This window comes from Pinus tabuliformis, chromosome 8 (genome assembly GCF_031772625.1).
Source record: "Pinus tabuliformis cultivar Carrire ecotype Pingquan chromosome 8, CPIR1, whole genome shotgun sequence".
Taxonomy (NCBI): domain Eukaryota; kingdom Viridiplantae; phylum Streptophyta; class Pinopsida; order Pinales; family Pinaceae; genus Pinus; species Pinus tabuliformis.
The window spans coordinates 1571803098-1571828522 of NC_142294.1; the positions used below are offsets into that span (position 1 = coordinate 1571803098).

The window sequence follows — 25425 nt, forward strand, 5'->3', positions numbered from 1 at the left end:
TACAACTGGAAGCCACTTTTATGGGTACACCAAGAAACAAACCTTTCAAGTTTGAGAATGCCTGGCTCTCTCACCCTGAATTCACCAGTAATATTGACAAATGGTGGAGAGAGGATCTAAACATTCAAGGCACTAGAATGTTCCTGCTCCAACAAAAACGTAAACATATCAAATCCAGGCTTAAAGATTGGAACAAAAAGGAATTTGGCAATATCTTCAAAGCAAAAAGAGAAGTTGAGAAGAAACTCCAGAAGATCAATCAAATCAGCATCACAAAGTGCTTTACCGAGGAGCGGAAAAAGCTAGCTGATTCTTTGCAGGAATAATGGGAGATCGGTGCTTGCAAGAGGAGATTTTCTGGAGACAGAAATCAAGGATATAGTGGATTAGAGAGGGAGAAAGAAACACAAAGTTCTTTCATAAATCCACCATGTATCACAGGGCACACAACAGAATCACAAAGCTCATTGATTCTCAAGGGAAAGAAATCGTCTCTCACAAAGACATGGAATCTCTCCTTATACAACATTTCCTCAGTATAGCAGAGGAGCCTCTGGAGGATAGATCCAAGTTCATCAACCATTTCACTCAGTATATCCCTCAACTGGTTACCAGAGAGGACAACCACAATCTTAACAGGCCAGTGTCGGAAGAGGAGGTCAGTGAAGTGATCAATGAAATGCAAAATGGAAAATCTCCAGGCCTGGATGGGTTCAATGTAGACTTCTTCAAAGCATGCTAGAAAACAATTAAACAGGATATCCTTGAGGTGGTGGAAGACTCAAGAAGATCTAAAAAGGTTCTGAAGGATTTTAACGCTTCCTTCATAGCTTTGATCCCAAAACAGGAAAAAGCCACGACTCCGGATGGTTTCAGAACCATAGCTTTATGTAATGTGGTGTATAAAATTATTTCCAAGGTGATCGCCAATAGACTCAAGCCCCTTTTCCCAGCTCTCATCTCAAAGGAGCAAACGGGCTATGTGGAAGGAAGACAAATCCTCAGTAACATCATCCAAGCTCATGAGGTGGTACATTCTCTCAAAAGCAACAAACAAGCTGGTATGATCATTCAATTGGACCTAGCGAAAACTTACGACAAGCTAAGTTGGTCTTATATAAAGGCAACTCTAAGAGCCTATGGCTTCGACCAAAACTGGATAAGATGGGTTATGGCACTAGTTACCACAACTAGTTTCTCCATCCTGCTTAATGGCGCTCCTTCAAGACTCTTCACACCCTCCAGAGGTCTCAGACAAGGGGATCCGCTCTCACCCTTCCTCTTTGTTCTCATGATGGAAGGGCTAGGCAGAGCGATTAAAATGGCAAATGTTGAAGGAAGAATCCAGGGTATCAAACTCACCTTGGATGGAGCGGCAAACACTCATCAACAATTTGTGGATGACACAATGTTGCAAGGCATACCCACAGTCAGGGAAGCCAAAACGATCAAACATATTTTGAATGACTTTGCTATGGCAGCTGGCACAGAGGTAAGCCTCAACAAATCAAAAGTTTTTTTCTTTAACACTGACATTGCTATTCAAAGAAACATCACCAGAATTCTTGGGTTTCAAAGGGACCAGCTACCTTCCAAGTATCTAGGCATACCTCTCACAGATAAACCTCTCAGCAAGGAAGTGTGGGAGCCAATAATAAATAAACTTCAGGACAAGATCAGAAAATGGACATGCAGGTCTTTAAATTTGGCGGGGCGCCTTGTGCTCACACAGGCTATCCTGCAGGCCATTCCCATGTTCATGTTCTCAACTCTTCCTGCTCCTAAAGGAATTAAGCAACAAATCAGGAGCATACAAAGGAACTTTCTATGGGGCAGAGGAAAAGAGAAAAATAAATGGCCTCTAGTAGCATGGGACAAGATATGCAAACCCAAGAGCCATGGTGGCTTGGGGCTTCATGATCCTGAAACCATCAGCAGAGTTTCAGGAGCTAAACTCTGGTGGAGGTGGATCAAGGAATCGGCAACTCCATGGGCTAAGCTTTGGAAACAAAAAATGCCAAGAATTGGCAAAAGAAGGATCACATTAGAAAGTTGGGGCATATTAAGGGCTCCCACATTTGGAACCTTGCCTAGGAAAATAAAAGTATTGTTCAATAACATAGTTTCTAGGAGATTCAAGCTGGGAACCTAGCAAGATTTTGGGAGGACAACTGGCAACAGGAACCCAACTTGTATAAGGATGAATTAGCAGCTATCAAGAATGACACAAACAACAAAGGTCTACTTATGGTAAATGACTTCTGGAACCAGGTAAGGAACAAAGGAAAATGAAGAATTTGGAAGGATCTAGGCCACGATGAAGAGAGCCCTCTGAAGGCCCAGGCAGACTCTCTTGCCCACGATCTAGAGCATAGGAGGATTTTGGTATCCTCCTTGCCTGACCAACTAAGATGGGGAAAGAACACCGAAGGAAACTTTAACCTCAAAGAAGCTAAACAGGTAGTAACAGGATTTAACTACCTAAACCCTGATCAAGTTTGGAAGAATCTTTGGCAGAGCCCCCACTGGATGAAAATAAAGTTATTTATTTGGCTAGTTCATCAAAGGAAAATTTTAACTTGGGAGAATCTCCTGAAAAAAGGCTTCACTGGACCATCCAAATGTTACCTTTGTGGCTCACAAGAGGAGACGATGGATCACCTTCTCAACCTCTGCCCTTTCACCTCCATCGTGTGGGAATGGGTGGCCTCAATATTTAAGCACGCTGATAGGGATAGACTCAGCATCTCCAACACTTTGAAGAATTGGAGGAAAAACTTCTCAGGGAATGAAATCATTAATAAAGCCTGGACTCTGGTTCCAGGCTTTATCATCTAGGATGTTTGGAAAGAACGCAATAGTTGAATCTTCAAGAACAAAGCAAGAAAGCCTCAGCACATAATTGACCAAATTTTAAGGCAGCTCAAAGACACGGTCAGCAGCTTGTTGAGGAAACTTCCTAAGGACCTTCCTCTGCCCCAAGATGCGTGTATTCTATTGCATTTGGGTCTCCAGTCTGTTGTCGCGCGAATTGGCACGACAACGCTCAGACCGGGGGCTGTCACTCTGATCCCCGATCCCTCCGTTTAAGCTCGTCTCCCGCGGCTAAGGGGGGTAGACCCTGCGAGATAGTGAAGACCAACTGCCAAACAGTTGGGTGGGAGACACGATACACGATAAGATAAGCACTAGATGGATTTAGAGATTTAATAGACCAGTGCCTTATGGAGTCAATGTTTAAATGATTACTTTTAAATGATAAAGAAACATGGACCATGAACAGCAACCATCTATCATCAGCTAAATCATGTGACCAAAACGATATCCGGCAACTGAAAACTTTGAAGAGATAAATGCCTTAAACCACCATGAGCATCATGAATTATTGACCAAACATTGGATTTCGTGTTTCGACTTGAAAATTCAGACTTCAGCATGAAAGATATATCGCGAAAGCAACTGAAACTGGCAAAATGATTTTCCACAAATTTTTTTATTTTTTTTTTTTTTTAAATCTTTTTTCAATTTTTACTTTTTTAATGTTATGGAAATTAAAAAATAAATCTAAAAAAAAATTAAAATTTTAAAACTAATCTAATTTTAAAACTAAACTAAACAAAAAATTAAATTAAGATTAAAAAAATCTAACAAAACATTTTTATTTTTATTTTTTTTATTTTTTATTTTTTATTTTTTTTTAAATAAATTTAAAAAAATGAAATTTAAAAATTTTTTGTGGAAAATCATTTTGCCAGTTTCATTTGCTTTCGCGATATATCTTTCATGCTGAAGTCTAAATTTTCAAGTCGAAACACGAAATCCAATGTCTGGTCAATAATTCATGATGCTCATGGTGGTTTAAGGCATTTATCTCTTCAAAGTTTTCAGTTGCCGGATATCGTTTTGGTCACATGATTTAGCTGATGATAGATGGTTGCTGTTCATGGTCCATGTTTCTTTATCATTTAAAAGTAATCATTTAAACATTGACTCCATAAGGCACTGGTCTATTAAATCTCTAAATCCATCTAGTGCTTATCTTATCGTGTATCGTGTCTCCCACCCAACTGTTTGGCAGTTGGTCTTCACTATCTCGCAGGGTCTACCCCCCTTAGCCGCGGGATACGAGCTTAAACGGAGGGATCGGGGATCAGAGTGACAGCCCCCGGTCTGAGCGTTGTCGTGCCAATTCGCGCGACAACATTTTTTGGCGCCGTTGCCGGGGACAGAGTTTTTCTGTTCTTGGGGTTTCATCGACATTCAGCTTCTCATCTTCTCATCTCTCATTTGAGCTGGCAGATTCAAATATTTTGGCATCTTTTCATCACATATCAGCAGCATCTCTTCGGTTTTGTTTCTTGTTTGGGTGGCGACTCCATTTTTTCTCATTTTTCCTAGACAAGAAGCTTTCCTCATATCTGCTTGTGTTTACTTTTTGGATCTTAGAATCAGAGTCATTGTTCAAGTGGCGACTCCACTTCTTTCATCTTTTGATTCTCTTGAGCAAAGAGCTAGTTCTATCATCCATCTGATCCCTTATTATTTATCATGGATTATTCATTTAAACAATGTCGTTTTATTCACCATCTCCATGATTTTCCAGAAGAGGCCATTTCTAAATTACCTATTTTTTCAGGTGGTGGTCCAATCGCTGTTAGAAGGCATCTAGGCTTGTTTGATCGCATCATGATCGTCTATTGCAGATCCCCTCAATTTAATCATGAAGATATCAAAATGCGTCTATTTGTCCTTTCTTTAGAAGATGATGCTTTGAATTGGTTTAACAGTTTTCCTAAGGAATCTTTCACTTCTTTAGAAGACATTATTGATGCTTTTAAAGATAAATATGGTTATCCAAACAGCTTGCCTTCTGCCTCTAAAATTGTGCAGCAGAATGAAAGTAATTTAATAAGAGGTCCAGCTGAAAGATCCCAAGACGATTCATCATGTCAGAATGTGTCATCCACCGGAAATATTGCAGTTCATGATAGTGAAAAATCAGGGACAAATAATAGTGAAAGGGAAGAACAAAAGCAAATTATACAAGATCTAATGATGCTGGTAAGAAACATGGAAAGCAATCAAACTAGTCTTATCAATGATGTTAAAACTTTAGGCACCCACCTGGAAAAACGTAATAGGGAGTTGGAGGTTACGCAAAATCAGCATGCTAAGGAAATTGAGGCCATGAAAATTAAATATGAAACAGAAATTAGAAGCATGCAAAGCAAGATGTCAGTCTTAGAGGAAAATATGGTGACCATGAAAGCTGATCATGATAGGGAAATTGACTCTATGACATTCAATCATAACAATCAGTTGGCTGACATGCAAGCGAATCATAAAGAAGAGATAAATTTCATGCAACATTGCTTGATGGACATAGAGGAAAAGAATGATAAAGTAATAAAACACATGCAAGAACACCATGCCATGCAAATCAGTGCTATAAGGGATGAATGCTCTAGTCAGATGGATGCCATTAGAATACAAGTTCAAAAGATTCAACAATGGTCAGATGATAAGAGAAACCAAGAGCCTTCTCATTTGCCGCAACAAGTTCCATCTTACTATGAGGAGGTCATTAAGTGGATAATTGAAGGTGATCCAGATAAGCTTAAAAACGATAAAAATCAGATGCAAGACACAAAAAGACTTAGCATGCATAACTTACACACTTCATCTGATAGTTTCGAAACAGAAAGTTCCAGATCATCAGTAATTCATCCTGCCAGAAAGAAGAAGCGCAAGAGAAAGAAGATTAGACGAAGATTTGATGCATCAGACGGCCGTGAGCAGCTTGATTTTCGGATAGGAAGGAGTCCTACCATATGCAAAATTGGACATGGCACATCCGACAAGCAGCCGACAGATTTGCCTGAAAGCAGGCAAATGCTCAGTATGCACTATATTGAACACATCTGGTGCCGTGAGGCATTTTTGTATTGTATTTCTAACTCTACTCCTTGTCTTTTCAGCATTTCATTTCTGTTTTAGGATTAGATTTACTTTTCATGTTATTAGATAGTTAATAAATGAAGAGCTTTTATCTTTCCTGTGCTTAATGTATATGCTGATTTTTGGGATGGACGCTACTTATTTTTGTGTTGTATGGATGCAGATTCTGGATTCTCACATTCCTGCAAGCAGCAAAGTGTCCCCAAGTAGAACCAGATGTTGACCTCTACTGGTCAACTACCCATGCAGTGCACCCCGTTTTTTTCTTGACAGAAAGAAGCAGCACCTGATCAGCATGTCCGTGCCATCCTGCCATCATCAGCAGCTTGATCTTTTTGATTGTAAACCCAGTCTGCATGTATTAATTGTAAATAATCTTAGCAGACATGAGTCATGTATGTATTTTGCCTAGGTGGACCTAACTTGCTGATGATAATCTACGTCCCGGAAGGTTTTTCGTCTCACCGATCCACGGATCGGCAGAGTTTTCCTTCAGACCTGACCCCAAAGCCGGGATTGATTTTGTCATTAGAACTTTAGGAAAATCCTAGTATGTTAAATCTGCTAGATTATGGTTGTGTCGCAGACCTGGGTGTTTTGTGAGGGTCTGTATTAAATGGGTTTGTCCCTTAAGATGTAATTTTGTAAAAGTCATAATGTAATGTGTCCTGAGGGTCGAGAAATGTTTTAAATTCCCTCATGAGTCCTAAGTCCTAGGTCCTAGGTGATGTTTCCAAAAGGCTTAGTTCAGTGATCCATTTTAAAATGAATTAAAAAATTAAAAAATAATAAAATAATAAAAAATTAAAAAATGAAGCAAAAACCCTAACTAATAAAATAATGATATTTTAAGTTAATAAATCGACGGATGAGATCAAGAGATGTCTTGATCCTCATCAACGGTCGAGATCATTTCTACATGGATCACTCGAACTAGCCGTTAGGATCATTTCCTTTATATAGGGTCTTAGGGAGTCATTTGAGATCATCTGATCTGTGAGTCTGTACTGAAAAGCTCTCTTGTAATCTGATTTTCTGATTAATAAAAAAGACTTTGGGGTTCAAAACTGGCTGGTGTTACTCTCCGGAATTGCTGTGAGATGATTGTTTTTTTCTGCATATTTCAGTTTTCAGCAGTTAGTAATAGCTCGTTTTCAGAGTATTGTGAGTACAGGTATCTTGCTCACGTGCTAGGGTTTGAATGTTGTAGGGTTTCTGGAATAATGGCAGGTATCTCCATTATTCCTTGAAATCTAGCAGCATTTCTTGCCCTCTTTACTGATGTTTTCTTGAGGTGTGCAGGAGATCTTTAGGTAAAAGGTACAGGTGGGTGTTTGGGGAAGTTCTAGGCTGAACCAGCCGACTCCCACAGGCTTTTCTGTGCAGAGCCCAGCTGATTGTTCCCTGGGTTAATCATTAAGAGTTTCTTTTCTGTTTTACATTGAGAGATTTTCTTTCTGTTCAAAGTGAAGTTCAAAATTTCTGATATACTGAAAACATTTCTGATTGCCAAATCTGGCTGTTCAGGGGCCAAGTCTGTACATTGATTAGCTGTTTTGGGTTTCAATTTTTGCTCTATACACAGATTTAAAATTAGGGTTTTATTTTTTCTTTTTATTGCAGCTGCCCAGCCAGCAAGTCCAATCCAAATCGAAATCGCTCCAACGTGCTCAGTCCGGAGCTCCTTAAAGTACTTGCGGCTTGAGATACTCAATCATGAAGACATTCCGAAATAGCAAAGAAAAACCCTGAGTATTTGATGCAGTTCTGAGCATTATTGACCGTCTGAAACTTCATATAATCTCTGTCCTGAGGCACTGTAACAAGGCGGGCTACCAACGAATGACCCATTCCGCATACTTTACGCTTCACGTGGTGATGACTTGAGGCCTCAAACCATGCGTTGAAAGATCAGCCGTCTAAAAAACGCAAGCCTGTGGATCCAGCAAGGACATTGGCTGGGCGAATCGTTTACTCATTACGTCCAGCGTTCAAGTGATTCAGCAGTGGGCATATCACGCGGAAACTCCAGTTTCATCAGGTAATTGTAAATCCGTCCGCCGTCCTCAGTCCCGGGCCAGGTAAATTCCCTTTGCAAGCGTCTGCGTGTCGTTTCATTTTCTCCAGCGTGAGTTTCCTTCAATTTTTCCTTTGAATGGGTCAGGCATTATCGTTTCAACGTCTTGGGTTTATGTATATATTGTCGTAGTTTTTGATTTACGTTTAGTTCAGGTTTCATTATGTTTAGATTTTAATTTTTTTTAAGTTTTGATTTCATTTTAGATTCGTTCAATAGTATTTTAAATCAAATAAAAAGGGTTTGGACGTAGGTTATTTTAGTTTAAAAGTTTTATTTCATAGAAATGCATATATGTTAGACTTAGGCTTTAGTTTCATTAACTTAGTTTTTATTTCTTTAGATTTAATGATTTTAGATTTTTTTTTTATTTTTTAGATTTGTATTTTAATGTTTAGCTTTAGTTTAAATTCTTTAAGTTTTGTTTTATTTAGATTTTAAAATAGCTTTAAAGTTTTGTCATAAAAAATCAAAAAGAAAATGTTTTTGTTTTAGCCTTAGTTTTGTTTTTTTTAAGTTTTAGATTAATTTTTAAATTTCATTTTTTTAAATTTATTTTTAAAAAATTAAAAATAAAAATAAAAAAAAAATGTTTTGTTAGATTTTTTTAATCTTAATTTAATTTTTTGTTTAGTTTAGTTTTAAAATTAGATTAGTTTTAAAATTTTATTTTTTTTTAGATTTATTTTTTAATTTCCATAACATTAAAAAAGTAAAAATTGAAAAAAGATTTAAAAAATTAAAAAATAAAAAAATAAAAAATAAAAAATAAAAATAAAAATAAAAATTTTTGTGGAAAATCATTTTGCCAGTTTCAGTTGCTTTCGCGATATATCTTTCATGCTGAAGTCTGAATTTTCAAGTCGAAACACGAAATCCAATGTCTGGTCAATAATTCATGATGCTCATGGTGGTTTAAGGCATTTATCTCTTCAAAGTTTTCAGTTGCCGGATATCGTTTTGGTCACATGATTTAGCTGATGATAGATGGTTGTTGTTCATGGTCCATGTTTCTTTATCATTTAAAAGTAATCATTTAAACATTAACTCCATAAGGCACTAGTCTATTAAATCTCTAAATCCATCTAGTGCTTATCTTATCGTGTATCGTGTCTCCCACCCAACTGTTTGGCAGTTGGTCTTCACTATCTCGCAGGGTCTACCCCCCTTAGCCGCGGGAGACGGGCTTAAACGGAGGGATCGGGGATCAGAGTGACAGCCCCCGGTCTGAGCGTTGTCGTGCCAATTCGCGCGACAACACAGTCTATAGGCCCACAGGGCATAATCAAGGGTGTGAGCCAAACAAATGCAGATATAAATATTTGGAAGCCTCCTCCACATGGTTTCTTAAAGGTCAATATAGACGGAGCATCTCAGGGCAACCCAGGGTTAGCTGGTTTTAGGGGTGTTATAAGAGATGAACAAGGTCAAATAAAGGAAATCTTTCATGGCCACTTGGGGAAGGCCACTAATAACATCGCAGAACTCATGGCCTTAGAGCAATGCTTGGAAATCTTTGTGGATTCAAATTCACACAATGTCATCATTGAAGCAGATTCAGAATTGATTAGTAGAGCGACCAAGAAAATATGCAATGGTACATCACCAGATAAAGTGTCAAAACACTGGAGGCTATCATAGGTCTTTCACCGTATCTACACCCACCTGCAAACCTTAAAAACTGTAAGCTTTATCCATGTGAAAAGAAAAGCTAACATGTTCGTTGATCGTTTGGCGAATGAATGAGTGATTAATAAAGAAAGGGTTACTCGGCACGTTTGGGAGTTGTTACCCCCAGGCAAACTGTTAGAGGATTGTCTCTGTCAGGCTGCCAAAGATAGGGATCGATGGATTGACAGGATGGATCGAAGAGGCTCAGGAGACAGGCGGGAGGATAGGGAAGCCTAAACTATTTGCCTGTTATTTGGCAGCAGTCCGCAGATTGTATTGGCATTAATATTCCATTGGATTTGAGTGGATGGTTGAGATCAGCAGAGGAAGACCAAGGATGCAGTGGCGTGAGGACCGATTCTGGAAAGTGTGTGTTCCAGTGTTGAATTGTGCGCCTATGTGTAACTACATAGATAGCCTGTGTGCGTATTTCATATAAAGCGTTTGAATGTTCTAGTGTTGCAGGTTTGATCGACCATTGATCACTATAAGGATCGATAGCGATCCATTGATTAACGAAATATTGTTATATATGAGTGTCTGTGTGTTAAATGAAGTATGGCAGAGAAATTGGGGTTTAAGCGTAAATCCATCGATAAGCAGAAGATCAATGGCGTAGGCAGAAAGGAACGAGAATCGTCCGATGGCATTGATCGACGGTCATCGCATGGCGGAAGAGCGCGGAAGTTAATTCGCGAGGGAAGTGGTTTCTCGAACCATAAGTGGTATTTCGGGCGAGGTCTAAGTGGTAACCAGTATTTCAAGGAAGGCCTCCGATTCCACTCTTCAAGTGACACGTAGCAGCGAGGAGGAGAGAGGAAACCACTTTTCGGGCGATTAATCCTCGTGCTACTTGTCCACCCGAAATCATCGTGGACCGTTGGATCCACGAAGTGTAGATCAACGGTGGAGGATCCGTCATGCAAGTTGTTTGATCAGTGATCAGAGGAAGGAGGAGGAGATGGAATTGCGATACGCTGATTTGCGATTAAGCGATTCGCCAATAGTCGTTGGATCGATGAAAGAGATGGATGACAGAGATCAGGCCGATCGGAGATCAGTGATCGGAGAGCGCAGTGGGAAGGCAATGGACCGGAAGTGCGGACCCGCCGATATTTATGGTTGCAGGTGTAATATATTTGAAGTCCGACCTTAAGGGTTGCGGGTCGGGTTTCTGTTTATTTCCTGTGTAATCCATGTATTCCGATAGAATGAATGGTTCTGAGTTTCTGTGTATTTCCTGTGTAATCCATGTATTCCGATAGAGTGATTGGTTGCGATTAACGTTTCCGATAGGTTTTGTGGGCCATAACCCACAGGCCTCAGGATCGATTTTTGGTAAACAAAAGGGATTCTGGTTTACCCTATAACATATGTAATGTACTAGTTTGGTTAATAGAAGGCTCCATTCTTACTTGACCAAAAAAAGAATGAAAAGATTTAATGACTTCCGCGAGACCAAGCGGTCTAAGGGACCTAGGACTCCAACCCATCACAACTTCACACTTTTCTCTAAGTCTACTCTCTTGTCATGAATCTTGACCAAGAAGTTTGCAGTTTTGATAAGCCTCGCTTCCTCGAACAACTTATTCAAACAATCCACCTTCAAAATGCTTTTAAACTAATTACGAATATCTTCATAAGCCGGACAATCCATGATGTAGTGCCATTCTGTTTCAACCTCTCCTTTCCTACAAAAGATGCAGATTCTTTCTTCCCACTCTTCTTTTGGAATTGTCCATCTACCTGTTTCACATCTGAGATGATGAGACCCGGTCCTCAACTGTGCTATTAATAATCTAGCATTTCCCGTGATTTTGGCACCCAAATATATCTTCTCATCATGAGACCATGTCGGGTTGAAATCTTTGACATATAGAGATTTTTTTCGACCAATCTATTTTTCCCACATGGTAGTCCTGAATTTTTCAAGCACCCATTTTTTAACTTCCTCTTTAGAGTTAGGACAATCCTACCACTTAATGCCCCACTTACCCAACCACTTGTCATTTTGTTTCCCCCAAGTTTTCTTCCTCCTCGTTAACTCCTCTGCAACAACTATTTTAGGCCAGCGATGCTCATCCATGCCTTCAACCTTTTTTAAGTAACTTAACAAGCAAAAAACCGCCTCAGCCTCCATCGGAAATAAACCAACCTTAGCTAGCAAGATCTCATAAGGAACCGTATAGACATTAGGGACCCTCCATCCCTATTGACTCCTCACTGTGAGATTCGAATTCTGGGTGAGGGTGAGGTCTAGGGGCAGGAGTTAAATTGAAACTTGCTTTAGGATGCTATTAATAAAATAAACCAAGAGCACCTTCACATCACAACTTTACCTTGCAATACATTCCCATGCATAAGCTATCTTGAGTTTATTGAATCTTATTTGCAAGCATCATCCTTCTTTCAAGTAGCATTTTATTTATTTTGCAAGTATTATGGATCTTTTCATTTGCAATCTTTACTTTACTTGCAATTTCACTACATCATGTACTTGTTATTATGGTGGTTGTTTAGCTCATGATTATTTAATGTCATTATCTTGTGTTACTTGAGCACTCTCTTTACAAGTACTATTTCCTTTATAATTGCAAGTGATGTTTATATGCTTATCTGTGAAAAATTGTTGTAATAATTGATTTATTTCTCCTACTTATATATGATAAGTTATTTACCAATACTTCAGTAAATACCAAAATAAATTCAGTTGCAGACTTCACAAACTAGAACTGAAAATTAAACGGCAAGAGAAACATTAGCATCTGAACAATCACATTGACACACTTGTTTTTGGACAATCGACCTCGCAAGAAACCAATGTGGGAAAACTAGTGCAGCAGATCTAAGGATTCTTATTATTGGCAGTAAATATCTAAATACAATTTGGATGCCCTAGAGAAAGATGGCAATCCACTCAGAGAAGATCACTGAGAATTCTCTCACACTGATTCTGAAGGTTTTGCTATGTTCCCAGCCCACTACGCAATCCCTGCGTGAGCCTACACAAGCTCTACGTGATTTCTACGTCGAGGCTCCCTCTAACTACATCAACCCGAACTATTGTTGCTTCTGCTGCTGAGAAATTGAAATTTCTCATGCCGATCAACTACTGTGGTTCCCGGCACTGAACTCTGCTCATCCCCAGCACTTCTGCGTCAACCTTCTCCAGATTCTACGCTAACCCTCTGCGTTAATCTCCTTCAATTGTTGTGTTGTCCCTTCTTGGACCAACGCTGGCTCTATTATCCTTCTCCTATATTCACTGGAACTAGAAATCACTTCCTTCCAATGTTGCCTCTGATCCTCACTGCTTGATCACTGGTTCGAATTCCTTAGCAAACCCTACCCTAGGAAAATCGAATTGATTGATCAACTCTCTATGTATCTTCAAGTGAACCCCAAGCCTCCATCTTATACTTTTCTTGTTGAGCTTGCAACGGCCGAGATTAAGTCTCTAATCAACGGCTAAGATTAAAACATGACTTGATCCACCTTCTAGATCATTCTCACCCATATTTTGATTAATACCCATTAATATTTCAATTTCCCTAAGTTTAGACTTAGGAACTCCATTAAAAATATTAATTATTTTAATAAAATACACGGGTGGAATTTCACCAAACGGTTTCTGGGTTCTTTAGAACTCATGTGCGTTAGCCTCTCCACCAATTTTCAAGGCTAGAGCACTTCCGATGCTACCAAAAACTAACATTATCTTGGTCTAACATTTGCTTTGCAGGATTATTCATCATTGTATCTTGAATTTCATTTTGAGCAAGCACTTGTCATTTACTGTGAAGCACTAGTCTATACTTTGAATATATCATTGAATATTGCTCATATACTAATGTGCTTATTCACATCTTGGAATTGAGTCATCTTTGATCAATAACTCCTTCTAACCTTAGTCTCCTAGAACCTCCCATTTCCTTCACTAACCTTCTTTAGGGACCACCCCCCTTAGCTTAACTAGGAGAGAGCTTTAACAGAGAGAGTTGAGACTAGGTGACAGCCCGATCTCTTAGTTTGCCACTAAGATCACATCTTGTGGGGTTAAAGATTTTTTCCACACTAACCTAGGTGTGTAAGCGAGGCGGCAACATGCCCTAAGAACTAATCTTGGAGCAGCAAAGAAGTCAATCAAGAGGGTTGTTGGTCATGCCCTAGTTCAATGAGTTCAAGTGGGCATCTCATTGATAAGAGGGCAGAAGTTGAAGACCCTAAGAGTAGGCTATCTTGGAGGAGCAGGAGGGTTGGCAGAGGGCAATTTGGAGGCCTATGTTCAGTCATTCTAGAAGCAGCTAGAAGGTTGATAGTGGCAGATTGGTCAACTGAAGATGCAAGCATTCTGAAGTTGCAGAAGTACTTGTGAGCAGCAGAAGAGGTGGCAAAGGACCTACCAAAAGTGTTCAAGGTACATGGACTAAAAGGGTTGAGTTGAGCACTCCTTCAGCAAGTAAGTCAAGTGTATCTTGTTCAAGGGTAGATTGGTGATCATAAGTTGTTGATCTCAAGCCCTAGTTGTTCTTGTATTAGGGCTAATTGTAAGGGCCATGATCCCTGGTACAGGAGCCCTATGTTTGTTGTATTAAAGTTTGTAACAACAAGTTTTAAGTTAAAAGTTGTTGTGTACTACATTGATTCATTGTTGTATGTTTTTCCGTTGTGCAAAGTGCTTGAGTTGTGGCATTTTAGTGTGTTTGTGATTGTGCCTTAAAACATAAACCTGATTCTGAAGCGTCGAGGAAAAATCAACAACACCGATGACTAACATCACTGAGGAGGCAACAGATTAGGAGGTTTGGAAGAAACAAGGTTAGTTGGGAGCGAGAGCGAAAACGGGGAGCGGGAGCGACATTTCAGAAGCTCCCAGTTTGGGAGCGAATCTCGGAGCATTTTTTATATACTATATATCAGTGTTGAAAATATCGATATCGGAAAATATCGACAAGCATAAAAAATGCATAATATATTCATTTTTTTCAGATTTATAAACATATGAAGCAATAACAACATGAACTAAACACACTGGCACATAAATATGAAGAAAGCACTGATATATATGATGTCAAATAGAAATGATACATCAAACTTCAAAGGCGATACCAAATCCTGCTGATCCCTGATAATTGTCCAATCAAGGACTCAAACAAAATAACATCACATATCTTGTTGATCCCTGATAATTGTCCAATCAAGGACTCAAACAAAATAACATCACATATAAAAAACTTTAAAAGTATTCCATCATCATGAGTTATAAACTTATATGTAGCAAAAGTTGCAAAACAAATAAAACTAGCAGCTATCTATCTGAGACCACGGGCCTCTCCCTAGCAGCGTTCTTTCTGTCTTGTTCAGCAATTGCTTCAAGAGATTTTTGTATAACCTCCGCACTAGAAACCATACAAGGCATTACATCTGCCTCATGTGCAGGGAGTCTAGCCAGATGGTATTTCAATCGTGTAACCCCTCCTGATATCTTGGTCCCACACAATTTGCATGATATATATGCCCAATTTGCCCCACCAACAGCCTCCCCATACTCCCAAAATGGGTCCAAGGCTTTTGGCATATTTGACATTTGTAGTGAACTAATTCAAACCTAGGGCACAAAAAAAAAAAAAAATTGGCATTAAACCCCCCAACACAAAAAATAATAAGTAATAACTACCTCAATTAAAAAAAAATTACTACATTATTTGCATTTTGCAATGTGAATGAAAAATGGCAATAAGAGGGTGCATAATAAAGTTGAAAAAAAAATGAAACTTGTTGTCCAAATATGGAGAAAACCTTTGCATTGGCTCATGGCATGAAAATCATAGCAAATGGGAAAAAAAAACAAAGAAACAAAATGTTGGTAGGCAAAGAGGCAAGCAAGCATAACCCTAAATCTATGAAAAAATCATTAACATAGGGGTTTTAAAGAACATACCTGTTAATGGAAGAAATGAAGTTTGTCTCACTGTTCTTCAATCTTTGATCCACAAAAAAATCTTAGTTGGTGGTGATAATCATTGTTTGATCCTCAAACCCTCCTTGACAACCACCACAAAACTCTTCCCCTTCCTTCTCCAACACTCAGAAACAAAAATGAAGAAAAAACGATTTTCCCTTTTTCTAGCCGCGGCATAACACGCCCAGCGATATTTTCTGTCATCTCGCGTTATTTTGCGAGATATCGGCGATATCTTATCGCGATATTTTCGAGATATATAATATATATAAAAATATATATATATATATATATATATATATATATATATATTATTTTTTATATTTTGATGCATATATGTCAACAAAAACATGTAGAATGATGAATTAGATATAAAAACATAGATTGAACAATATAACAACAATCATCTAGAAGTTATAATCTTCATCAACCACGTCCACAAGGTAGTAACATGCAACATATTGAGTCTCATGAATCATGATTCATCAATCTTAAAGTTTCAAGCTTTCAAAAGTCAATATATAACATTTATCATTATTGATCACTAAAGTCGTACTTGTAAGCTAAGTGTAACCATTACAACAAATAATATCCAACATGAAATGAAATGTTATAAAATGAAATGAAATGAAACAACTTTCACAAAGCATCATATTCATAGGTCATTACCAATGAGTTATAATTGCCAACTTCAAACTTCAAACTTAAATTGTCATATATTGTTTACAAAAAATATCATAATAAATATGAAAGAGTCACAGTTATACAAACTACTAGAAACTAGAAAAGACAAGTAAATCTATTATCTATTGCTAATGCCTGGGTCTCTTGTCACCACGAGAAATGTCTAATTTTTGAGTCTTGTTGGAAAATCAAGATCTTTGTCATTAATATCACCCTCATTAACATAAGATAGAAAAAACATAGCATGTCTAGTCAAGATTTTGTTCAAGTGATGGTTACATTTTTAGTAGGGTCATGATAGAAGAGTTCGACAACCAATGTCACTAACATCAAGGTACATAGAGGGATTGGTGCTCTTCATTAAATACGAGTTCCATACTCTAATACATGACAAAATCCAATGGAAACATTGCAATCCCCCCAATCTTGAAATCCTGAAAAACTAATAAGTCTGCTGGATTTTGAATGAGATTTAAAATTCTACTTTCTCCATATGAAATCCAATGAGGTCGGAACCACTCTCAAACATCCTGAGTCATTTCATGTTAATGTTAAAAATTTAAGCATTCTCCTTAATCTTCATTTTCATCCTTTTACTTTAAGAATTTAACATTACCATGAATCACGTATCAATACTAGGGTCATAGGCTTGATAATTAGGCTGCCGGCTGCCCCACTAAAAAATTATTTATTTCTTTGAAAAATTGCATTTGGAATGTTACAACAACAAAAAAATTGCAAAAAGGGCTAGGAAGCGAAAATTTCACTCCCGAAATTCGCTCCCATGCGGGAGCGATTTCGGAGCGCGCTCCCCGGTTGCTCCCAAAGGGAGCGCAATTTGGGAGCAGGTTCGAGGTGGGGAGCCGCTCCCCTGCAACCCTGGGAGGAAAGCCATGGTGAAGGATGATGCATGGGACATTCTACTAGGACCAAAGGGAAATCTAGTTCCAAGTGGTTCTTCAGAAAGTACCTTCCTCGCTAATAGGGAGCGTTGATAATAGTAGCATTAGGTAGGTACTTCCGAACAAGTCGAAGTGTCTAAACGTGTGGAAGTCATCCAAAGGACTCTTAACCTTAGCAAATTACTTTAATTAAAGGAATTATTAAAGTAATTAACTTTTATAAGAGAAAGTGAGTTAACCTAATGAAATGCAAAGGTTATTTGCATTGGTGAATTAGATGAATCTCAATTGTTGATCTCAAGTGATGTTGAGATCTAATCTCAACCGTAAATCACTTCAGATATTAGGGCTGTAGATTTGGTCAATAACTCAAACTTACAAAAGGAATGGTGGGCTAAGGGAGATACACATCAAGTGAGCACAAGCTAGTGAGATAGTGAGATCTTGGTAATTGGGTGGTGAAGGACATCTATCCAAGTGTGCCAAGACTGAGGAAGAGTGCAAAGAGAAGCAAGGAAGAAGGATCCATATCAACAAGCAAGATCAAAGGACAGCTTTTGGAGGTTTTGATCAGTTAAAATTTTTCCAAGTTCTGTTGTATTTGTATTTTTCCTCAAAGACCCATTTTCCCAAGATGGGTGCCCTTGTATGCTGAAGATTATTATTAATGAAACAACAGATTTGAAGGGCAAAAATTTATGTGTGCATGTGTATGAGATTGGTTAATTTTTGCTTCCATTGTCTTATTTTTATTTACATTTTAAAATCTCAACAGTGCTTTTTAATCTGTAGATATACGATTCTGCAGTAAATTAATTTGTAGCAAGATATTAACTAGGTTAATGAATTTCCAGTGGCTGGGATTAAGGAAATTAACATGGCCTTCCAAACATTTTTCAAAAAAACAATTACAATTCCCCAACCTTTCAAATTTTGTTAAGTTCAAGCAATTTTGTTTTTTTCCAAATTGCCTAATGGCATCTCATGACTGTGAGCGGGTTCATATGTTAACACCCTAGGTGTCGATGTAGTTCACCACATCTATCACAAGGCGTCTTTGTATTTCTTCTATGTGGAGATTTGATCTGAAATTGACCTCTCAATGGATCTTCCAAAAACTCGATTCAGAAACAAATGAATCAAACACAATCACACAAGATAAGATAAAAGACTCTAACATTCACTTGTATTATCATGAGGCTTGATGGCCTTTTAAAGAGATTACAAATACATATTTTAGAACTTGCCTCCTTTGTTGTGAGTTGTCAAATAGGAAAAAGCTAAATACATTATTTAGATATTGCCTTTCTTGATATAAGTTGCATAGGACTAGATGTTTCCTTCCTCATTAGATGTTACTATTATGAGCTAGGCAGCCTGGCTGCCTAATTCCTCCCAGTTTAAACAGAAAGCATCCCCTGCTTTCCACCTCCCAGTTTAAATGAAAAGCATCCCTTGTTTTCCACCTCCCGATTTAAGTGTGAAGCCATGGCTGAAATGATTTTGGATGCTAGAGCTGATTTGATGTGATGTTGACTGTTGATGAAGTAGCAGATGCCTACATAGCTTGGGGTGGGAGGGAAAATCTCCAAATGAACCCAAGCCGAATGTTGCAATGTTGATTGTTGATGAAGTAGCAAGTGCCTACATAGCTTGGGGTGAGAGGTCACATCTCCAAAGGAACCCAAGCCGAATGTTGCTATGCTGAATGTGAAGCAGATGCCTACTAAAGCGGGGTGGGAGGGCACATCTCCAAAGGGAACCCGCTCTGAATGCTGCTCCTAATATAAAAACTCATGGATTCTAGGTGGGGTACGGAACCAAGCCACACCAGAAATATACCTAAACTAATTTGTTCCAGACTTTAACAAGAGTGGCCATGGGTGTTGTAGATGGTGTGATGAGACTAAAAATGTGTGAAAGGAAGAATAAGACATGGGGAAAGAATATGTGTGAGGGCAGTAAACTTTGAACAGAAAATGCAGCATGGAAAATGTGACAGCCGCATGAAAAGAGAAGCATTAAATAAATGAGCATTTAAAAAAAAAATAGATCAGACCTCAAAGAGCGACTTGCTCTAATACCAACAAGATTGGCCTATTTTGTGCTCTACATGACCAAATGGAGGCAAAAGCGCAAAGTGTGGAGGTATCCTTCCCTCCAACTCCTCCAATCCTAAGCATGGTCCATAGCTCCGCATTCCCCCTTAGTGTATGTACAATGGGGAGTGAAAAGTGTGAACTCCACGATCCCTCGTTCCCGTTCCCTTTCTCCACAGACAAACCTCTACGTGACTTCTTTTTTTTAACTGAAACGGGTATATTTTATTATAGGGGGTTTGGTTGGTCCAGAGCCTAAACAACCAACGTTACACAACATTTCCAGACATCTTAATTCAGCTTGATCTACTGTTTAACTTGAATTAAGGAATGCATGATAAGATAGGGCTATTGTATTTAATATTGAGATCTCCCAGTGCTAGGAGGCATCCTTTGTTTGCCATTACGTCCGCTTCACTATTCGAGCTTCTGAGAATGTGGAAAATTTTGAAGGAAGTGAAGTCCTACAGAATGATCTTTAACCTTTTCAGTGACTTGTTGAGGATGGCGTTATTGAATTGGTCCTTTGAGTTGATCTTCTTGATGAGAATTTTTGAATCTCCGAACGCTTGACATTCTTTAATGCCTCTATCACGGACAATTTAGCAGGCTTTTGTGATTCCAAGAAGTTCTGCTTGGTTGTTTGTACGAGGACCAAACCCCCAACAGAAGCAGTCTTTTCTAGAGTTGTCCAGGGAGTATATGACTCCACCAGCCCCAGGGTTACCCTTGGAGGCGCTGTCAAAGAAGATAGTAGTTTTATTTTGGGACCTCCACCATACTTGAAAGGTATCATCTGGTTCTCTAATTCTCCAAGGTGGATTGGGAAGGAGAAGGATCTGGGCATTGCCTTTAGGGTGAGAGCTATGGAGATTCAACCAGTTCTTTTCAAAGGGGGGGAGAGAGGAGTCTGATTTATGAGATTGCAGTAGAACAGATTCAAGGAGAAGGACTTTTGCCTTGGCAGCTGATTTTGCAGGATTGCAAGGATAGTTGTTGAAGGTCAAGTCATTCTGGGCGAGCCAGATTTCCCAACACAAATTTGGGGATGGAGAGCCAAATGTGGTACCAGAGTGAATTGATGGGGATATTATGAGGATAGCTTTGGAACCAAGAGGAGTAGAGATCAGCCACGGAGCTATGCTGGGGAGGGTGAACCTGCAATCCGAGAAGAATTAAATTCCAAATCTCTTTGGCAAAATCACAATCTATGAACAAATGAGAGGTTGTTTCTCCAACATTTCTGCACATCACGCATCTATGTGGTCTTGCTATATTTCTTTTTAACAAATTATCTCCTGTTAGCTGTTTGTTGTGCATGAGGATCCAAAGAATAAAAAAAAAAAAAAATTACTTTGGGAAGCCCGATGATGTTCCAAACCTGTTTCCCAATGGTGGGGGAGTCTGTCTTTTTTTGGCTGCAGGGCAATATATCCCATTGCTAAGGTGTAAGAGTCGAAGTCGCCCCATCCCCAGCTGTCTAGGCTATCATGATAAACAGGGGCAACGTTGATGAGAAGCGGTTTGAGCAATTCAAGTTGACTGTGTAGATGCGCTGGTACGATTGGGAAGTCCCAGTCAAACCAATTCCCACCGCTGTCCCACGTAGAGATGTCAAAAAGCTTACGAAAGCCTGCACTAAGGAGTCAGCCACTTAGCTTTCAGATCTCGTCATGGGAATTGAGAGGAGCACAATTCATTATGCGGTCTTCCCACAGTAAAAAAAAATTGCCATTGCCAAGTATGTGGTACAGATGATTCCTGAAGCTGTTGATACTATTTCTGCAAAGATTCCATGTTTGAGTGCCTGTGGGAGTATTGCCCGTTGATAAATGCCTGAGAGAGATCCCCCGCGCATATTTGGTCCTGAGCGTTTCGCTGACAGGATGTGAAGGGTCAAAGTAGATTTTCCAAAGGAGCTTGCAGCCAAGAGCGAGATTAGAGAGAGCTGGGTCTTTGATCTGGAGTCCTCCATCCACTGTTGGACGCTTAACGAGATCCCAATTTGCCAAATGCAATTTTCTGTGATTGCCTTTGCCTCCTTTCCAAATAAAATCTCTCAAAAGACCAGAAATTTGTTCCATGATATGTTTCGGTGCAAGAAGGAATGAGGCTTGGTAGATGGGGAGGGCAGATAAAATTGATTTTAATAAGATAGTTTTCCCTCCCTTAGTAAGCCAGTAACCTCCCCAGGAGATGATCTTGGCTTTAATCTTGTTGATGATGCCATGCCACAGAGTTCTATTATTGACTCCAGATGTGAGAGGTAAGCCAAGATATTTGATGTTGTCCCAATGAGCAAAACACTCAAAGCCAAGAATCTGAGCTATGTTGTTAAGACTATGTTGGTTCACATTCCATCCGTAGATCGAACTCTTTCTATCATTTATCAGTGCTCCTGAGGCTCTGCAGTAACTTTTTAGAACCTTGTCAAAGGAGGTAGCTATTCTGATAGAGGCTCCGCCTAATAGGAGAGAGTCATCTGCAAAGAGTGCATGGTTTATAGGCTTTAGAACATTTGAAGTTCGAATTCCGAGGAGTCCACCAGTGTTCATTTCTGCAGCAAGCTTCCTGCTGAGAGAATCCGCCATAAGAATATACAGGAATGGGGATAACGAACAACCTTGCCTCAAGCCACAATAGACTTGGAAGAAGGATGTTGGGCAGCCATTGACCAGGGGAGCAATCCAAGGATTTGTGATGCAGGCTTTGATGAGATTGATAAATTGAGCAGGGAAGCCAAAGGATCGGAGAACTTGGAGGAGGAAGGAGTGATTGACCCTATCGAAGGCATTGGCCATGTCGAGCTTGATCAACATCCCCTTTTCTTTCCTCTGTTTACTGGAATGGATAGCTTCCTGAACTTGAATGACGTTATCCAAGATGTGTCTGCCTTTGACGAACCCCCCTTGGGGACTGGATATTAATTTGTCAAGCAAGGGTTTGATTCTGTTTGCAAGGATTTTGGCCAAGATTTTGTAGGAGGCATTACATAGGGAGATAAACCTAAACCTACCAAAAGTTTCTGGATTGACCTCTTTTAGGATTAATGCTAGGAAGGTTGAGTTGATGTCTCCCCCAACCTTAGCTTTGCTGAAAAATCCATGTATCATTTTCAGCAAATCTGTTTTGATGATCTTCCAGCAGACTTTGTAGAAGCGAATTGTGAAGCCATCTGGCCCGGGTGCCTTCTTTGATTCCGTTGCCCATATAACTTTGATGATTTCTTCTTCAGATAGAGGTTTTAGGAGAGTTTGATTGTCCTCTTGATTGATGAGATGGGGGACGCTGGAGAGGAGGTCTTCGGTGTCTTCTAAACTGCCTTCATTCCCAAGCCCATAAAGATTTTTGAAATGATTTTCAGCTGTTGTTTTAATTTGGTCAATCTTATTGCAGATCTGTCCTTCTTCATTCTTGATCTTAGAGATATGGTTTCGAGATAGGCGGGCTTTGTACTGGTGATGGAAGAACGAAGTGTTTCGATCTCCTACCTTGAGCCACAGACTACGAGATTTGAGTCTCCAGAACTCTTCTTCCCGTATGAATGAGTGGTGGGTATTTCTTTGGTGAGCAGCCTTTTTATTTAGAATTTCAGGGGTGATGTAAAGACCTTCCATTCCCATTTGGGTAGTTTCCAATAGTTGAACTTCTTCATTTCTCTGATGGGAGAGGGATTTGGGGAGGTTTCTTAGCCACTCTTTTAAGGCTTTTTTGGTGGCTTTTAATTTTTTCTCCCAAACATAGCTTGGGGATCCTTCTTTTTCAATCCAAAGAGGACTGAATTTAAAGGGGATTGGTCCAAGATCATCCTCAGGAGCCATGAGGAGTAGAATTGGCTTATGGTCCGAGGTGAGTTTGGGAAGAATTTTTGTAGAGATAAGAAGATTTTCCAGTAACAAGGAGCTTTGTAGGAGGAATCTATCCAACCGGGCAGATATGTGGTCAGTCCCAGTTCTATTATTGGTCCAAGTATATTTGCCTCTTACCGGGGCAAAATCTAGAAGGTCCCTCAAACCTCTACGTGACTTTTACCTTGTGCGTGCTATCTTATTCGGTGCATAAAGGATGTTGGTAGCATCCCCCTTCGACCAATCCACCTCCAACATGACAAAAGCCTGGCACATATATTGCCTTAGTACTTATGCAAGAAAGCAGAGAAATGTCTCATTGTACAAAAACTACGCTATCAATCACCTAGGCAGCCCAGCTTCTCCAATCTACTCCCTATTTCGTACGATGAAGTGGAAGAGGTCTAATGTTCATTGGAATTTGCTGATGCCCAATTATTTTTCACAGGGTGGAATGGGCAGAGTCCAGACTATACCCAAGACAAAGACTATGGCCTTAATCACCTAGGGAGCTCGCCCTCAATGATTTCTTTCTTAATTGCATTTGCAACAGAAAGAGTTAGGTCTATACTGGTTTAACAATCAGGCACAACAGAACAGCACCTTCTAGAACAGGTAATACCCAAAACACATGATACCTAGCATGCACCAAAGCAACAACAAAAAAGTGTTCACCAGCTGATTCCACCCAATTTTATCTTTTAATTTTGAGCTAGGCCCTCTTTGCCTTTCCTCACTCATTGGCAATCTACTACCAAAAAACAAAGATGGGTATTTTTCCTCTACAAAATCCAATTTACCCAAATATAACCTCAGATCGTGTCTCAACCAAACACATTCAAAATATTAAAAAGGAGAAAAATATAATCCATCATAAAAACTCAACCAGAAACTTTTTCCTGTAAGTAGTCCAGTGAAATGGATATACCTGAGTGACTTCTGCAGATGTAACCCATATGAAAACAACCGTAGCAATGAGAAGCAATCCAGCGTTGTACCGCCACCCCATCTTGTAACGCAGGTCTATAATTTCCCAAGGGCACTCGGAACCACCAAGCCCTTAATAAGGGCAATCACTCTTGTGGATGTCTCATTTCTAAGTCCATTTCAGTAAATTCTCCACTGTTTCGACTTTTGAGTACTGCAGAGCTTCAGTTCCTTTACCACCTGACACTAAAAACGACCATTTTGATTATCGTAAGCATTTTTTAAGCATTTCAGACGTCCAAATTGTGCACCCAACATGAAACTGGCCTTTCACATTTTGTTGAGGACTACATTATCTAACAATTGAGTTAACTGGGGGCTTATACAATGTATGAATATACAAGGTGAATGAGATTCCTGTGTAATTGTAATGCCGAAATTGTCGACATTGGGAGGATGGATAGAGAGTTTAGAGTCGGGCCGAAGAAAGCTGCAAATTTCCCGCATTCTGCAGCTGCGAACAAGTGCCAGCACGAACTCGTTCCACCACACGACGAGAGCCGCACGTATTGCCTTTGTGTCTTGTGTTTTGCGGTAACGAGCGCTACCGCCAGCGTCATTTAAAGTTCCGTATATTTTCTAGCAAATAAATTTAAACCAAAAGGTGCAAAACGCAAATATGCTTTTTTTAGTTTAAGTTTTTTTAAATGGAAAAAGTGGTTTTATATTCATTTTAGAATGTGAGGTGTTCAAAGGCAACACACAAAGTGATGTAGATATGTTGGGAGCGAGTTTTTGAATAATTTATTTAGCGAGGGGTTTGTCGAGAAGCTGGGAGTATTTATTGTGAAGTTTCACAGAAAAAGGGTCAAGCAGATGAAGAAGCAATCTGTTCCATAGGCTATCTTTAATCTCATGGACGTTAAAATAATTTCTTTTTTTCTTCTTTCTATTTATTTATTTTTAAATTAGGAAGCTGGGAGTATTTATTGTGAAGTTTCACAGAAAAAGGGTCAAGCAGATGAAGAAGCAATCTGTTCCATAGGTTATCTTTAATCTCATGGACGTTAAAATAATTTCTTTTTTTCTTCTTTCTATTTATTTATTTTTAAATTAGGTTTTTTATTCGAAAAAGTTGTACTTTGATTTTATTTATAGGGAAAATTGTCCATCAATATAATTATAACTAAAAGACCATAATTATCACTTCTTTTATTATTTCCTGTCTTCATAGTAGAAGACGTTACAGAAAATAATTTTAAATTATCATGAAAATTCCATATTATTTTAATATTAG

At 39.1% G+C, this 25425-nt stretch overlaps 1 protein-coding gene across 2 annotated transcripts in view; it reads right to left on the minus strand.

Annotated features, from left to right (window-relative positions):
* The window catches only part of LOC149242029 (putative vacuolar membrane protein YML018C), a 261890-nt gene extending 237163 nt beyond the window's left edge, over positions 1-24727 (minus strand). For both annotated transcript variants that reach the window (XM_089374124.1, XM_089374123.1), the window contains exon 1: positions 24130-24727. In XM_089374124.1, the coding sequence (XP_089230250.1) occupies positions 24130-24210 (81 nt within the window). In that variant the 5' untranslated portion in view covers positions 24211-24727. The remainder of the gene's footprint in view (positions 1-24129) is intronic.
* Between the last annotated feature and the right edge of the window lie 698 nt (positions 24728-25425).